Source organism: Bos indicus x Bos taurus, chromosome 7 (assembly GCF_003369695.1).
Source record: "Bos indicus x Bos taurus breed Angus x Brahman F1 hybrid chromosome 7, Bos_hybrid_MaternalHap_v2.0, whole genome shotgun sequence".
In the NCBI taxonomy this organism is placed as follows: Eukaryota; Metazoa; Chordata; class Mammalia; order Artiodactyla; family Bovidae; genus Bos; species Bos indicus x Bos taurus.
Genome location: NC_040082.1, coordinates 97,903,478 through 97,919,940, shown reverse-complemented (window position 1 = coordinate 97,919,940; position 16,463 = coordinate 97,903,478). Strand labels below are relative to the sequence as shown.

General features: G+C 51.2%; 1 protein-coding gene across 1 annotated transcript; it reads left to right on the top strand.

The window, feature by feature from the left end:
• The first annotated feature begins 2,897 nt into the window (after positions 1 to 2,897).
• FARSA (phenylalanyl-tRNA synthetase subunit alpha) lies at positions 2,898 to 15,064 on the top strand. Its single transcript, XM_027547914.1, has 13 exons — positions 2,898 to 3,258; positions 5,960 to 6,097; positions 6,193 to 6,291; positions 6,380 to 6,498; positions 8,062 to 8,154; positions 8,249 to 8,377; positions 8,454 to 8,569; positions 10,875 to 10,959; positions 11,044 to 11,143; positions 11,239 to 11,407; positions 11,513 to 11,590; positions 11,746 to 11,860; positions 12,768 to 15,064. Exons 1-13 carry the CDS (start codon positions 3,010 to 3,012, stop codon positions 12,904 to 12,906), a joined length of 1,629 nt encoding a protein of 542 aa, XP_027403715.1. The 5' UTR covers positions 2,898 to 3,009; the 3' UTR covers positions 12,907 to 15,064.
• Positions 15,065 to 16,463: the final 1,399 nt, after the last annotated feature.

The following is a 16,463-nucleotide window of genomic DNA, read 5'->3' as shown; positions in this document are numbered from 1 at the left end:
TGGGTCATTTGTTTTTCTGGTATTGAGTTGGCAGGAGAATTCTTAACCACTGGACCACCAGGGAAGTCGTGGGGGAAGTGCTTTAAAACTAAGACGAGACTTTGAGGAATGCATTCTGAATTTTTGTCGGGACCTCACTATAAGTCCAGAATCGGGGGATATTAGTAACCCCATTTTCCAGACTCAAGTAACGATTGTGATGGCTGAATGAGTAAATAGGGCTTCCCAGGTGGCCCAGTGGTGAAGAATCCACCTGTCAGTGCTGGAGATGGGAAGATCTCCTGCAGAAGGAAATGGCAACCCAGTCCAGTATTCTTACCTGGAAAATTCCATTGATAGAGGAGGCGGGTGGGCTCCATGGCCGGGGAAGAGGGGGTGGTCACAAAAAGTCGGACACAACTGAGCCACTAAACAACAACAAATGAATAAATGCATGCTGCTTAGACTAGCACCTGACTCAGAGTTCATACTCAATACCAGCAAATACTGCATACATGTGTGTCCCAGCAAATACTACATTAAGTACTATTGTACCTAATTCTCAGTTACCTGGGCTCATATCATTTCCATCCAAGGGAGGAAACAGGCACAGAAAGATGAAGTGATTTTGCTGGGTGACAAAAATGGCAGATCTGGGATTAGACTCTACTTGTGCTGCCTAATGTAGTCTCCACTATTGACTATAGCCACGTGTGGCTATTGCCTTTTGAAATGTAGCTGTTAACTGAGATGAGCTGTAAGTGTAAAATATACATCAGAATTTAAAGACAATATGAAAAAAAAAGAATAAAATATTTCACTAATATTAAATAATGAAATGAAAGTTTGGACAGCTCAAGTTCTATAAATTCCTCAAATTAATACCACCCCCTTTAATTTTGTATTTAAAATTTTTTATTTATTTTTGGCTGTGCTGGGTCTACCTTGTGGCACACAGGCTTTCTCTGGTTTCAACGAGCAGGGGCTACTGTCTGGTTACAGCACCTGGGCTTCTTGTTGCAGTGGCTTCTCTGGCTCAGGAGTTGTGGTACACTGGCTCCAGAGCACATGAGCTTCGTAGTTGCAGGGCAAAGGATTTAGCTGCTCTTCAGCATGTGGAATATTCCTAACCACTGGACTACCAGGGAAGTCCTGACCCCTTTTGTTTTAAACATCGACAATTAGAAAGGGTAAAATTATATTTGTATCTCAAATTACATTTCTTTGTTTTGGCCAGGCCTGAGGCATGCCAACCAGGGATCAAACCCATTCATTCTGCAGTTTAATTGTGGAGTTCTAACCACTGGAAAGGAAAAGGCAATGGCAACTCACTCCAGTCCTCTTGCCTGGAAAATCCCATGGACGGAGAAGCCTTGTAGGCTGCAGTCCATGGGTTCACTAAGAGTTGGACACAACTAAGGGACTTCACTTTCACTTTTCACTTTCATGCATTGGAGAAGGAAATGGCAACTCACTCCAGTGTTCTTGCCTGGAGAATCCCAAGGACGGCAGAGCCTGGTGGGCTGCCGTCTATGGGGTTACACAGACTCAGACACAACTGAAGCAACTTAGCAGCAGCAGCAGCATCAACCACTGGAAAGTGAAATTTCCAGTATTCCCTCAGTAGGGTCTGACTCTCTGCGACCATGTGGACTGTACCCCGCCAGGCTCCTGTCCATAGAATTCTCCAGGCAAGAATACTGGAGTGGTTGCCATTTCCTGCTCCAGGGGCTCTTTCTGATCCAGGAATTGAACCCAGATTTCCTGCATTGCAGACAGATTTTTTACTGTCTGAGCCACCAGGTCAGACCCCCTAACCACTGGACCACCAGGGAATTCCCAGTATCTTGAATTGCTGATATGCACTACAAATGATTTCCCTGACATTGATCTTCTCAGAGTAGTGGTGTGGGGGAGGGACGGCAGGCTCTGGAGTGTTTATGATTTCTGACACTATCTCCACCAATTCCTTGCAGAACCCTTGCGCAAAGCGTATCACCCAGCTTCAGTTTTCATCAGTGAAATGTAGATTATATCGGTATGTACAGCACACAGTTTGGAGGAAAGTGAAATAAAGACCCCTGAAGCACTTAGCACTGGCCTGGGGACAAGTGAGAATGACCATGCAAGTTAGCAGCTACTTTGAAAATAGCTAGTCTTCTGATTTTTATAGGGCTGGTCCCTACCCAGTCTCCCTTTGAAAATTTGAAAGTAGTTTACATCAGCGGTTTGACTATGTCTGGAGTCCACCACCCAGAGCCCTCCTGTGGGGTAAGAAAGAATTCCTCCAAGGGCTGACTGTTTCAGGCCCAGAGAGAGAAGTCCAAGGTCACACAGCCCACAGCAGGTGGAGCTGTGTGAAGTTTAAAACAATGCTGTGAGTCTGCTTTTGAGGGCATTACTTTGACCTCTCTGGTAAACCAGACACCACTGCTGCTGCTGCCAAGTCGCTCCAGTCGTGTACAACTCCGTGCGACCCCATAGACGGCAGCCCACCAGGCTCCCCCGTCCCTGGGACTCTCCAGGCAAGAACACTGGAGTGGGTTGCCATTTCCCTCTCCAGTGCACGAAAGCGAAAAGTGAAAGCCAAGTCGCTCAGTCGTGTCCGACTCTCCGCGACCCCATGGACTGCAGCCCACCAGGCTCCTCCGCCCATGGGACCTTCCAGGCACCACTGCTGCTGCTGTTGCTAAGTCGCTTCAGTCATGTCCGACTCTGTGCGACCCCACAGATGGCAGCCCACTAAGCTCCCCCGTCCCTGGGATTCTCCAGGCAAGAACACTGGAGTGGGTTGCATTTCCTTCTCCAATGCATGAAAGTGAAAAGTGAAAGTGAAGTCGCTCAGTCGTGTCCAACTCTTCGCGACCCCATGGTCTGCAGCCTTCCAGGCTCCTCCGTCCATGGGATTTTCCAGGCAAGAGTACTGGAGTTCCAGGCACCACTAGGGGGTCCCTAACCCCTCTGAAGTGCTTGTGACACGCTCAAAATGGCGGCACCCCGAGCCCTGCAACATTGTCCGCCACATTCAAGATGGCGACGCAAGCGCGCCCCACCCCCCAATCCTCGGGGCCGTTTCCGGTTCCGGTGGTTCTGGTAGCCGGCAGGGACACGCGGAGCGCACTGGGAGCAACCATGGCGGACGGTCCGGTGGCGGAGGTGCTCCTGCGGCGGCTGGAGGCGGCCGATGGCGGCCTGGACAGCGCGGAACTGGCGACCGAGCTGGGCGTGGAGCACCAGACTGTGGTGGGCGCCGTGAAGAGCCTGCAGGCGCTGGGTCAGGTGAGCCGGGCGGGTGATACTGGGCTTCCTCGCTTTTGCATCTGCAGTTCTTTCGCCAGGAGGGCTCTGCCTCCAGACCAGATTCTCTCAGTCCTGGTTAGAGGTGATTGTATCCGTGTCCAGCCCAGAGTGCGCAGGCGGGGAGTCAGGAAAGAGTGAAGACCCAGGCACGCGGACGCTCCCGTGCAGTAAATGTCCATTGAGGCATTGATTAATTTTGAGGGGGTGGGGAGGAGGATGGGGGACGAGAAAGACGCAATCGCTGCCTTCGTGCAGGTTGCGGTGTGATGGATGTACTCAAGTGACCGGAGTAATGGAGGAAGCAAAGGGAATTCAGAGGTGTTAACTGCCACAGCCTTGAGGATCAGGGAGAGCATCCCAAAGGAGATGACACCTGAATCCTGTTTCTGCACTGAGTACAAAAGCCATGGCACTTCAGCGATCAATGGGGTGGGAGTGGAGGACAGGTAGTGAGAGAGACACTGCAGAGCCAGATTTTGCAAGGCCTTCTAGGTCTTTATCTCACAGGGGTACTAGGGGGCCATGGCAGGAGCTGGAACCTGTCAGACGTGCTTACTGCCTACATCCATCTTGGCAGGGGCAGGACAGGAGGCAAAGGGACAACGGCAGAAACTGGCATATCTCCAAACTAGAGCGTAGCTGGACTGGAGAACGGGTTCGGGTGAAGGAATGAAATTGAGTTCATGGCAAGGTAGGGAGAGCCAGAATGAAGCCCGGCCTTCTAACTTGGACAAGTGAAGGGTGGTAGATCCAGAAGGAGAGGATGCTGATGGACCCCTGGGCCACCCAGCAGCCTGGATCCATGAAGCTAGGACTCAGAAAACATAGCTGGACTGTTTTTTCATCAAAATCATATGATGTGCTCTTTCTGGCCTCAGCTTTTTTTTGACTGAGTCGGGTCTTAGTTGCTGGGATCTTTCCTTGTGGCCTCCGGACTCTCCGGTTGTAGCCCTTGAGCTTACTTGTTTTGAGACATATGGGATCTTAGTTCTCCGACCAGGGATTGAATTTCAGGGATTGAATTTGTGGTCCCTGCACTGCAAGGCAGATTCTTAACCACTGGACCACCAGGGAAGTCCCTGACCTCAGCTTTATTTTTCATTCAATCTTTGACGGAACCTTAGATTTACATAAGAGCAAGGGGATATATGGAGACAGAAATAGTAACCCATCCACTATTCTTGCCTGGAAATCCCATGGACAGAGGAGCCTGGCGGGCTAAGTCCATGTGGTCGCAAAAGAGTCGGACACAGTTTAGTGACTGAACAAACAAGGCGATACATAAGATGTAACTCTTATTTATTCCCAGGTTGAAGATATGGGACAGCTTCTAAGCATTGGTCAGAATCATCAGTGTCACCAGAAAGAACAGGCAAACCTGAATTAGAAATTAGGCACCCAGGCTGCAGAGCCTGAGGTTGTCAGCGCAAAAAGGGAGTGAAGCTATGGTGTGTGGGATGACAGTACCTTGATTGATGTGAAACTGACATTTGTGTAGGCTACAGAGGGTTAAGTAGTGGCAGTTTAATGTGGTTCATTGTAAGAATGATGATGATATTAATCGATAGTACTAGTTAGGTTTATACGGCACTTGATGCATACTAAGTGTTCTGCATCCTTTCTTTGTTTTTGTTTGTTTGGCACCAGTGGGCGGCATGCGGGATCTTAGTTCCTGGATTAGGGATTGAACTTGTGCCCCCTTCGCTGGGAGCTTAAACTCTTAACCACTGGACTGCCAGGGAAGTCCTCTGCATCTTTTCTGTTTAGTTACACCTCAAAACAACTCTCTGAGCTAAAGCCCACCACACCTTTTTCTCACACATAAGAAATTTTGCTCAGGGAGGTTAAGCCGTTTTCAGCAAGGTCACACAGTAGGTGAGGAGCAGACCTAGAAATTAGAATGGCATGGGAGCCTAGGCTTTCTGGGTGCAATGTGGATCCCTGGGGTTTTTCTCCGACACCTGAGTACTGAGATGCAAACACGTAAATCATTTCATCTGAGACTTTAAAAATCTTTCCAAGGTTCAAAAGTGGTGGTCCAGTGGCTAAGACTCCATGCTCCCAATTCAGGGCACCTGGGTTCAATCCCTGGTCAAGGACCTAGGTCCCACATGCTGAAACTAAAAGATGCCACATACCACAAGGAAGGACTTCCCAGGTGGTACTGGTGGTACAGAACCCACCTGCCAATGCAGGAGACGCAGGAGAGGCAGGTTTGATCCCTGGGTTGGGAAGATCCCCTAGAGGAGGAAATGACAACCCACTCCAGTATTCTTGCCTGGAGAATCCCATTGACAGAGGAGCCTGGCAGGTTACTGTCTATGGGGTCACAAAGAGTTGGCACACACACACGAAAATGCTGCATGCTGCAACTAAGTAAGACCCAGCACAGTTGAATAAATAAGTACTTTTTTTTTTTGTAAGTGATGGAATTTGTTCTTTTTCAGGCAGGTAATAATCCTTAGTACTCTACCCTCCTCTCAGAGGTGTGAATGATTTTTGTCATTATCCTCATGTCACAAAAGATCAACCGAGACTCAGCAAGGGCAGATCACTTTGCTCTGGAGTGGTACAGCTGGGATGCGAAGCTGGCTTCAGAGGCTGTGCACCCCCAGTGCTGTGGCGAGGGGGTACCTGGATCTGACCCCTGTCCCCGCTGTGCCCCCCTGTTATTCTACAGATCATTGAGACTGAGCTGCGCTCCACCAAGCGCTGGGAACTTACTGCTGAGGGTGAGGAGATTGCCCAGGAGGGCAGCCACGAGGCCCGGGTGTTTCGCAGCATCCCCCCAGAGGGCCTGCCCCAGAGCGAGCTCATGGTAGGAGCCTGAGGGGGCCGGGGCCTCAGGAGGTGTGTTGGGGTGACGGCAGCCCTCGTGCCCGTGCCCCCCTCACTGCAGCCTTGTTCCCCCAGCGACTGCCCAGTGGCAAGGTGGGCTTCAGCAAGGCGATGTCCAACAAGTGGATCCGGGTGGACAAGAGTGCTGCTGACGGGCCCCGGGTGTTCCGAGTGGTGAGTCCCTGCTGGAGGGCGGTGGGCCAGGTGGTCGGGCAGGTGGGCCCCTGGCCCTCAGGGTCTCTCACACCCACCCCTGTGGCAGGTGGACAGTGTGGAGGATGAGGTGCAGCGCCGGCTCCAGCTGGTCCGGGGTGGGCAGGCTGAGAAGCTGGGAGAAAAGGAGCGGAGTGAGCTCCGGAAGCGGAAGCTGCTGACTGAAGCGTGAGTGGGTGCCACCCCCAGGCTCACACCTGGGTCACTTGCCTGGCCCTGGAGTTGGGGAGGGGACAGGGAGGCGTTCTGCCCATACCGGGCCGGTGTGCTATCGGGCTCCTCCCCGCCCCGCTTTACACTGGGGTGGTCAAATGCACTTGCCACACTCATGCCCCGACAGGCCCTTTACTTGTGCTGTGCTTCTGCCCAGAAAGACCCTCTCACTGTTCTTCAAGGCAAGTTCTGACATCATATCTCTGTTCACATGTCAGCTTAGCGAGGCCACCACCCTAACACCCTTTCCTCTCTTCGACTTCCATAAAAGTTCCACACTCCTGGTCTCCAGCCCTTTTGCCCTCCCTGTTTACTTCCTCTACAGTCCAAAGCACTGCCTAGAATTTAAATTAAATATTTGCTTATTTACTGGTTTTTGGCTGTGCCGCACGGCATGTGGGATCTCACTTCCCCAACCAGGAACCAGAGCCATGCCCCCTGCATTGGAAAAGTGGAGTCATAACCACTGGATGGCCAGGGAAGGCCATCTGGATGGCCAGCACTGTCTGGACTTGATAGGGCTCAGGGCTCTGCTGTCACGGGGCCGATGTCTCCTCGAGCAGATGCAGCAGTTACAAGAATGCAGACTGGAGTAGGGCTGCCCAGTTCACCTCCCAGCTTTGCCATGGGTTAGCTGTGTAACCTTGACTGAGTTACCTGATCTTTCCAGGCCTCTGTTTACACGTATGTGAAATGGCCCCTTTTCACACATAGTTATGGGGTGACTTTATAGAACAGAGCCTAGTGTAGAATAAGCTCTCTAAACTTGACCTATGGGGGGACATACCTGACTGTGCAGGCTTAAGATTCCCAAGCTTCCAGTGCAGGAGGCATGGGTTTGATCCTTGGTCAGGGAACTTGGATTCTGATGCCATGCAGCAAGGCAAAAAAGTTTTTGTTTTAATTTTTCATTTTTAAAAAGGGCTTCCCTGGTGGCTCAGCTGGTAAAGAATCTGCCTGCAGTGTGGGAGACCTGGGTTCGATCCCAGGGTTATAGGAAGATCCCCTGGAGAAGGAAATGGCAACCCACTCCAGTACTCTTGTGTGGAAAATCCCATGGACTGAGGAGCCTGGAAGGGTACAGTCCATGGGGTTGCAAAGAGTCGGACATGACTGAGCCACTTCACCTTCCCTGGTGGTCTTTGCTTAAGAATCCATGCTTCCACTGTAGGGGGCATGAATTCCATTCCCATCAGATAACTAAGATCCCCCATGCCCCACGGTACGGCCAGAAAATTAATAAATAGGCTAATTTGACCTGTTTTTATCTCTCATAGCTCTATGGTTAGTGCCTTGAACAGGCCCCAGCACATAGGAGGTTCTCAATAAATGTTGGTTGAATGAGTACGTGCATGAACATAGGGATGTAGGTGGGGCTAAATAAGGGTTTCAGTAGACAGTAAGTGTCGGGGAGAAAATGGCAGCAGAGTTACTTGGCGGGTGAAGTGGGGTTAGCATCAGTTGGGGGGTCAAGGGAAACCACTTGAAGGAGGTAACAGTGATGTACCCTGGCCTCAGGACCCTGAAGACCTACTGGGTGAGCAAAGGTAGTGCCTTCAGCACCAGTATCTCCAAGCAGGAAACAGAGCTGAGCCCAGAGATGATCTCCAGGTAGGGGGTGGCCCCAGGGTTGGGGACTGGTTGCGGGAGGGTGGTAGGCAGCCCCCACCATGCCCACATACCCTGCACCGTGCCCCTCCCATAGCGGCTCCTGGCGGGATCGGCCCTTCAAGCCCTACAATTTCTCGGCCCATGGCGTCCTCCCTGACAGCGGCCACCTGCACCCGCTGCTCAAGGTCCGCTCCCAGTTCCGGCAGATCTTCCTGGAGATGGGGTGAGCACGGGCCCGGGGGCGGGGCCAGCCCAGGCCAGGGGCACAGGCAGGGCAGTCAGGCTGCGTCTCCCACTAGGTTCACCGAGATGCCGACCGACAACTACATTGAGAGCTCCTTCTGGAACTTCGACGCACTCTTCCAGCCCCAGCAGCACCCGGCACGTGACCAGCATGACACCTTCTTCCTGCGAGGTGGGTGCGCCCTGCTGCCCCATGCCACCCGAGGGGCCGGGCCTGGGCAGAGCCTTTCGGGGCAGCCTACCATCTTACAGGATAAACTCCATCCTTCTCAGGGTAGCCAGCAAAGCCTGTGTGAGCTACTGTCATCAACTTCTGTGATCTTCCGCCTCCCCTCCTCTCACCTCAGGGTCTTTGCTGTGTGTTCTGCCGAGAAGTGTCTTCTCCCAGGTCTTCATGACCGCCTCTGGAATCAAATCTCTGCTCACATGTCAGCTCAGAGAGGCCCCTGACGACATGCCCTTGTCCCCCCAGGTTCCTTTTTTTTTTCTTTTTTTGGGCTGCACCAGGTCTTTTTTTTTTTTTTTCATTATTCATTTGGCTGTGCTAGGTCTTGGTTGTGACGCGTGGGATCTTCAGTCTTTTTGCAGTATGTTGGATCTAGTTCCCTGACCTGGGATTGAACCCAGGCCCCCTGCATTGGAAGCACAAAGTCTTAGCCGCTGGACCACCTGGGAAATCCCTGTATCAGGTCTTAGTTGCAGCACATGGGATCTTCATTATGGCATGCTGGATATAGTTCCCTGACCAGGGATCGAACCCGGGCCTCCTACATTAGGCATGTGGAGTCCTAACTACTGGACCACCAGGGAAGTTCCCCTCTCCAACCAAGCTCTAAAAAGCTTCTCACTGCTAGTCTTCAACTTTGGTTCCCATTTCTTTTTTCCACAGTCCTCAGTGCTCTCTTAAGTTGCTTGACTTTTCAAAATAGTCATTGTCTCCTCACCACCAGGAGAGCAGACAAGGCTGTTGTGTGCCTGTTATCCAGCCAGGAGCAAAATGTCATTGTCATCATCACGGCATCCAGAACTTAACCAGGGCCATCCATAGTGGTCCAGTGGTTAAATTTTCCAGACTTCCACTGCAGGGGGTGTGGGTTCGATCCCTGGTCAGGGAAGTTGCAACAGCCAGAAAAAGTATTCTAAACAAAACTTACTGGGCTGCCACTCTCCTAGTCTTCCTACCAACTACAGGAAGTAGACTGTCAGCCCCATTTTGCGGATAAGGAAACTGGGGCCCAGAGAGGAGACATCACTTGCCCAGGGTCACAGCTTGTAAGAGGTGGAGCTAGGAATGGATGTGTAGCTTTTTGGGTACAGTAAAATTGTATTTCAGGACGGGAATCATAAGAACTTGCATATTCATGTGGCATAGGGTCACTGAGCTCCTGTGCATTGACTTCTCTGTTAAACCTCTGGGTCACAGCCACAAATGAGACAGAAGTCCTTGCCCTGAGACCCTCATGTCCTCGTTGGGCAAGATGTGCCTTAAATCCTGAGTAAGGAAATGGCAACCTACTCCAGTATTCTTGCCGGGAAAATCCCATGGACAGCCTGTGGGGTCAAGAAAAGAATCAGACGTGACTTAGTGACTAAACAACAACAAGCTGTAAACGTGGCGATGCAAGATGGCAGTAAATGAGATGGAGGAACTGACATTGTGTTGGGGGGTGTACACGGTCAATTTAAAATAAAGGCTGCTAGGATTTGGACTTCTTTGGAAGTCTATTGGTTAAGACTTTGTACACTATGCAGGGGGCGTGAGTTCAATCCCTGGTAGAGGAACTAAGATCTCACATGCTGTACAGCATGACCAAAAAAATTTTTTAAAAGGCTGCTTAAGCAAAGATAGGAGAAGGTGAGGGAGGGAGCTACATCTGGGGAAGGAAAGTTCCAGGCAAAGGGAATGGCCAATGCAAAGGCCCTGAGGCTGGCACATGCCTGGTGTGCTTACAGATTGGCAGGGAAGCCCTGTGGCTCGAAGAAGTGATCAGTTAGGAGTGGGAGGAGGGAATTCTCTGGTGGTTCAGTGGTTTGCACTCCATGCTTTCACTGCCATGGGCATGGGTTCAATACCCGAGTTGGAGAACTAAGTCCTGCAAGCCCTGCAGCATAGCCAGGAAAAAAAAGGGGAGGCAGGACCAGGGAAGGTTCTGGCAGAGGAGGGGTATGAGTGACTGCCTCAGGTGTTCCCAGGTGCCCTCCAGCAGTTACAGAGGGCAAGCGAGGGAGCTGCCTAAGTCACTGTTTTCCTTGTGGTGGCTATTTGAGTAATGCTCATTATTTATTTATTTGGCTACGCCAGGTCTTAACTGCACCATGTAGGATTTTTAGTTGCAGCAGGTGGGATTTAGTTCCCTGACCAGGGATCGAACCCAGGCCCCTCGTGCATTGGGAGCTTGGACTCTTAACCACTGGACCACCAAGGAAGTCCCAAGAAATGCTCCTTGACTGACCAGATGTTGCTCTGTCCTGCCCAGATCCAGCCCAGGCCCAGCAACTCCCAATGGACTATGTCCACCGCGTGAAGCGGACCCACTCTCAGGGCGGCTATGGCTCACAGGGGTAAGGGAGGACCAGGACTTTGGGTGGGGAAGAGGCTGGGGACCGAGAGCTGCATCATAGACTTCCTTGCATGTCCCCCTGAAGGTACAAATACACCTGGAAATTGGACGAGGCTCGGAAAAACCTGCTGCGCACACACACCACGGCAGCCAGTGCCCGCGCCCTCTACCGCCTGGCCCAAAAGGTGTGGCCGGGCTCTGGCAGCATTGGAGGGAGGGGCTGGGCTGTCATACTGACCTCCTCACCCATGCCTGGGCCTGGCCTGCCTGTCACCCCCAGAAGCCCTTCACTCCGGCCAAATACTTCTCCATCGATCGAGTGTTCCGGAATGAGACCCTGGATGCCACTCACCTGGCGGAGTTCCACCAGATCGAGGGTGTCGTGGCTGACCACGGCCTCACGCTGGGCCACCTCATGGGTGTCCTGCGGGAGTTCTTCACCAAGCTGGGTGAGCAGGCGGGCCAGAGTGGGTGGTGTTGGTGGGTAACAGGAAGACACCTTGGTCATCAGCCCGATCGTCCCTCCAACTCTGTTTGCCTGCCTCCCCACCCAGGTATCACCCAGCTGCGTTTCAAGCCAGCCTACAACCCCTACACTGAGCCCAGCATGGAAATATTCAGTTACCACCAAGGTCAGGCTGGAACCCGGTACTGGGGCAGGGAGGGAGGTCTTGGGCTGCCCACAGCTCAGCCCAGCTTCCTGTTCCTGAGGACCCCACCTCCTGAGCTCATTGCCATGCCCAGTATCACCCACGCGAGCCACCCCATTGTGTTCCTGCCTCCACAGGTCTAAAGAAGTGGGTGGAGGTTGGAAACTCTGGGATCTTCCGCCCTGAGATGCTGCTGCCCATGGGGCTCCCTGAGAATGTGTCAGTCATTGCATGGGGTCTCTCCTTGGAGCGGTGAGTACCCAAACCACTCAGGGTGTTGGCTGCCTCACTTGGGTGACTTGTCAGGCATGGGGGCCTGTAGACTTGCAGCCCCCTCCATTGATTCATTCATTTGAGAAATCCTTAGTGAGCACCTGCTGTATGCCCATTCTGTGCTGTGATTACAACACACATCTCTGCTCTATGAAGCTGGGGTGCTAGTGGACCAAGGAGGATGAGAATTAAGTAAATTCAACAAATAAAGCTTAGAGTATACCCAAAAGCAGTGTTATGGGGATTCCCTGGTGGCTCAGTGGTAAAATCCGCCTGCCAGTGCAAGAGACATGGGAGACTCAGATTCAATCCCTGGGTTGAGACGATCCCCTGGAGAAGGAAGTGGCAACCCACTCCAGTATTCTAGCCTGGGAAATCTCACAGGTAGAGGAGCCTGGCAGGCTACAGTCCATGGGGTCACAAAAGGGTCGAACCTGATTGAGCAACCAAAACAACCACAACCTCAGAAGTAATGTTAGAGCAGAAACACAGCAGGGAGAGCTAAGGAGATGTCAGGGAAGGCTTCTCAGAGGAGGTGACATCTGAGCAACGAATGAAGGTGGCTGAGTTGGTAAGCTGTGACGATATCTGGGGAAGGGTGGTCCAGGCAGAGGGAATAGCCAGTGCAAAGGCCCTGAGGCTGGAGCAGGCCTGCTGTATATGGAGGACACTGAGGAGGCCAGTGTGACTGGTGGGAAGAGTGAGTGAGTGAAGGGGGAGAGTGGGAAGAGAGGGGTGAGGGAGGTGACAGGGCAGATGGTGTGGGGCCTTTTGAGCCCCAGGGAAGGCTGGGGCTTTTACTTCTGGGAAGGTAGCAAGAGAGGTTCTGATCAGAAGAGAGCATGACCTGACCTTGTGTTAAACCCTGTCCCCTCCCCCCTCCAAGCCCGACGATGATCAAATATGGCATCAACAATATCCGGGAGCTGGTGGGCCACAAGGTGAACCTTCAGATGGTGTACGACAGTCCCCTGTGCCGCCTGGACGCTGAACGGGGGCCCCCTTCGACACAAGAGGCTGCGTGACATGAGCTGCCCCCATAGGCCACCTTCCCCAAGGCCCTGCTACCCCCTTGCATCCCTGCCAGTGACCCCCTTGTATTTATGAGGCCTCTGTGAGGCCCATCCCCCTGCCCCGGTGTCTCCTCTTCCTGATCAGCCCCAGGGTCCTGGGAACAGGGGAGCGGGTAGCAGGTTCATTCTGTTGTCCACCCGTGAGGGTGGGCCTTGGGGAGCCCTGCAGGCCAGCTGTTGGCTAATAAAGTGGGCATGTGCCCTCATCTGGTGCCTTTCCTTAGGGGTAAAAGGTGCTGGAGCCCTGGGTGTAAGACATGATGGGTTGGAGGTCTTGGATCCTGGGGACCTCCTTGGCCAGCCTGAGTCATATCCCCACCAGGGAAGACTGGCTCCGTCAAGCATTCATCAGTTTACTTCCTGGTGCCAGGTCTCTTCTAGGTGAAGGGGATAGAAACCCTTACCCCTGTGGAAGGGGTGAGTCCAGGGTGGTGGTGGGGCCCTGGGAACCAGGATTCCCACTGATTGGGAGTCAAGCATTGGTGGGATGGGGTGGATAGCCTTATTTATTTACTTTTGGCTGTGCTGGGTCTTTATTGTGGCCTGAGGGTTTAGTTGTCCCAGGGCATGTAGGATCCCTGACCAGGGATTGAACCTAGGTCCCCTGCATTGGAAGGCAGGTTCTTAACCACTAGACCACAAGGGAAGTCCCAAGCTGAGCCTTTAAAACTGCTTTTTGTTGTTGTTGTTAAAGAGCAGTTTAGTTTCAGGTTCATAGCAAAATTAAGTGACAGGTACAGAGATTTCTCAAACCCCCTGCGTTGATGGCATCGTAATCACCCACGGTCCATAGTTTACATTTCGGTTGACTCCCCATGTTGTATGTGGCTTTGGATAAATGTATGCTGACATGTGGGCTTCCCTGGTGGCTTATTGGTAAAGAATCCATTTTCTTGCCAATGCAGGAATGCAGGTTCGATCCTTGGGTCAGGAAGAGCCCCTGGAGGAGGAAATGGCAACCCACTCCAGTATTCTTGCCTGGAGAAATCTCCTCCAGAGGAGCCTTGTGGGCTACAGTCCAAAGGGTCACAGTCAGACATGATAGCGACTGAGCACAAACGCATGATGACCTGTATTATGATATCCTAATGTTTCATAAATTTCACTTCCCTAAAAGTCCCCTGTGTTACACGAATTCATCCCTTTGTCCTCCCCCTAAAAAGCTACTCTTAAAAAAAAAAATCTCATAAGGATTTCACATGAGCCCAGAATAGAAACATGAGTGAATAGGATAAAGTTCCATGAGCCTACCGCTCACACTGACTAGTGAGCACACCTGTTTCTGTGAAAATATTTCAAAGCAAACCCCAGGAATTCCCTGGTGGTGCAGTGGTTAAGACTTCAAGCTTCCAGTGCAGGGGGTGCAGGTTAGATCCCTAGTTAGGGAACTAAGACCCGATGTGCCACTAGGCCTGGAAATCCCAGCAATCTTGTCACCCACCCCAGAGCAGCGCACTTTGGGAAACATGGACAGCTTTTATGTAACCATGAGGTCACTTTTATGCCCAGTGCAGTTAGCAGTCAGCTGGGTTCTTTTTGGTCTCAGGGCCTGTGGGTACCAATCTTACAAGGGCTCCTCACTCACATCTTTTATTTCAAAGAAAATAATCCAGTCATACAGAAAAATACTTCTTCATTCAATAAAGGTGCATCTCTTTTAAGTGCCAGCAGTGGGTAAAGTTGTTCCAGGTCCCTGCCTTTTAAGAGCTGACACTGTGTTATCTGTGGATGAAGAGATAAATACCGAAACGGAGGGAAGAGTAGAAGCCATGTAAAAAGTAAAGGTTAGTGAGGATGAAACATTTATAATACAAAGCATAATAAACACCCAAGAATCCACCCCTAGTTCTTTTGAATCTGAACAGATATTTGCACTGGATCTTTCACTTAGATCTCTGTGACTAATGTTTTGAAGACCCTTAGGAGCTTGTTCTAGTTTCTTTTGCCCCCCGCCCCACTAAGATTGCCCCCTCCTGAATCTGGTATTTATCAGTCTCTTGTGCTTTTAAACTTTTGCTATTTACATGTTACTTTAACAAGACATGGTTTCATTTTGCATGTTTTCAAAAAAGTTACACAAACTGCACCATAAAAATCATCCTGCACCTTCTGTGTTGCCTTTGTTTTGTTTTCTTAATTTTTGGCCGCATGCAGGATGTTAGTTCCCCAACCAGGGGTCAAACCCATGTCCCCTGAAGTGGAAGCTCGGAATCTCAGCCACCAGACCACCAGGGAAGTCCCTGTGTTGCCTTTGTCTTGATTTGGTCCTTGTGTTTGTGTGCACATGTGTGTGCATGTTTAGAAGTTAAGTCTGAGATTTTTCTCCTTAGATAATCCTGCAATCTTCAAATCTGATGCTGCAGGAAGATACAACATCTTGTAGCTCTGCTACAAGATACTAATGTTAGCTACTGTTCATTAAACTCTGAATGTGTTCCAGAAGCTTACCCCTGAAACCCTTACAAATAGTCTCATGTTTTAGATTTTTTCACCTTGGTAATAGACAAAGATGAGTTCTGTGAGTGAGTGGCAGTTTAATGATCACCCCTGTTATTGGTAAGAGACAGCCCAGATTCAAACCCCTAGGGCTTTCCAGAACACAGGTGTAAAGGGGGTGTGCTCTAGTGTGTGGCCAGGGACAGAGCCCTGAACAGAAGGGCTGAGTATGTGTGTGTGTTTGGGAGTTGGGGGCGGGGGGGCGGGTGGATTCCAGCTGTCTTCCCCTCGTGGACACTGTGACATAAATACAGAAATGGAGGGAGGGGTAGAAGCCATGTAAAAAGTAAAAACAAGTGAGGGTGAAGCATATATGATACAAAGCATAAGAAACACCCATCTCTCCAATCAGGACAAAGTCCCAAACCTTGACCTTGACTCAGCCCAGCCCCTACCAAACTCTTCATCCTTCACCCACTGCTTCCGCCAATCCCTGCTCTCCCCACCAGACCCGACTGCTCCTCAAACACACTGAGCTTGCTCAGACCTCCGGGCCTTTGCACACACCGTTTCAAATCGTCTGTCCCCCTCCCGCCGCCCCCTTTATTTTTTCTGCCTTACTGAGTTCCAAGAGGTCTTTGTAGATACTGGATACAAGTTCTTAAATATTTTCTCCTCGTGTGCCAATTATGACTACTGTTGTCACTATTCATTATTGTTATTACTATCATTGAAGGGTATGGGCTCAACTCTGTAAGGGCCAGCGACGCCATTTCAAGGAGCTTCTGGTTTTGGAGCGCAGATAACTGATTCAAGGTGGTAATTACATCAGCTTTTTTCAGTAAGGGCAGTAGGTCGTAATCAAATGACAGCAAAAGTCAGAATTTTTTATTGGCAAGATTTCTTTGGCCTGAGCAGATGAAAAATGAACTGAAACATACGAATGAACACATGGTGCAAGGTATTCCGCCGCTCACCTTGTGCCCTGGTGCCTCCTCACACATGCGCACACGCGAGCACAGAAACCACCGGATCCTCCCGGCTATGCGGGCTGCGCGCGCAGCGCCTGGACA

Bases quoted from the DNA above. Each gene is read 5' to 3' on its own strand.
- FARSA (XM_027547914.1), top strand. From the start codon at position 3,010: ATGGCGACGCAAGCGCGCCCCACCCCCCAATCCTCGGGGCCGTTTCCG. The intron at 6,292-6,379 runs GTGAGTCCCTGC...CCCCTGTGGCAG, and splicing joins GGCCCCGGGTGTTCCGAGTG to GTGGACAGTGTGGAGGATGA. The intron at 11,591-11,745 runs GTCAGGCTGGAA...CTGCCTCCACAG, and splicing joins AATATTCAGTTACCACCAAG to GTCTAAAGAAGTGGGTGGAG.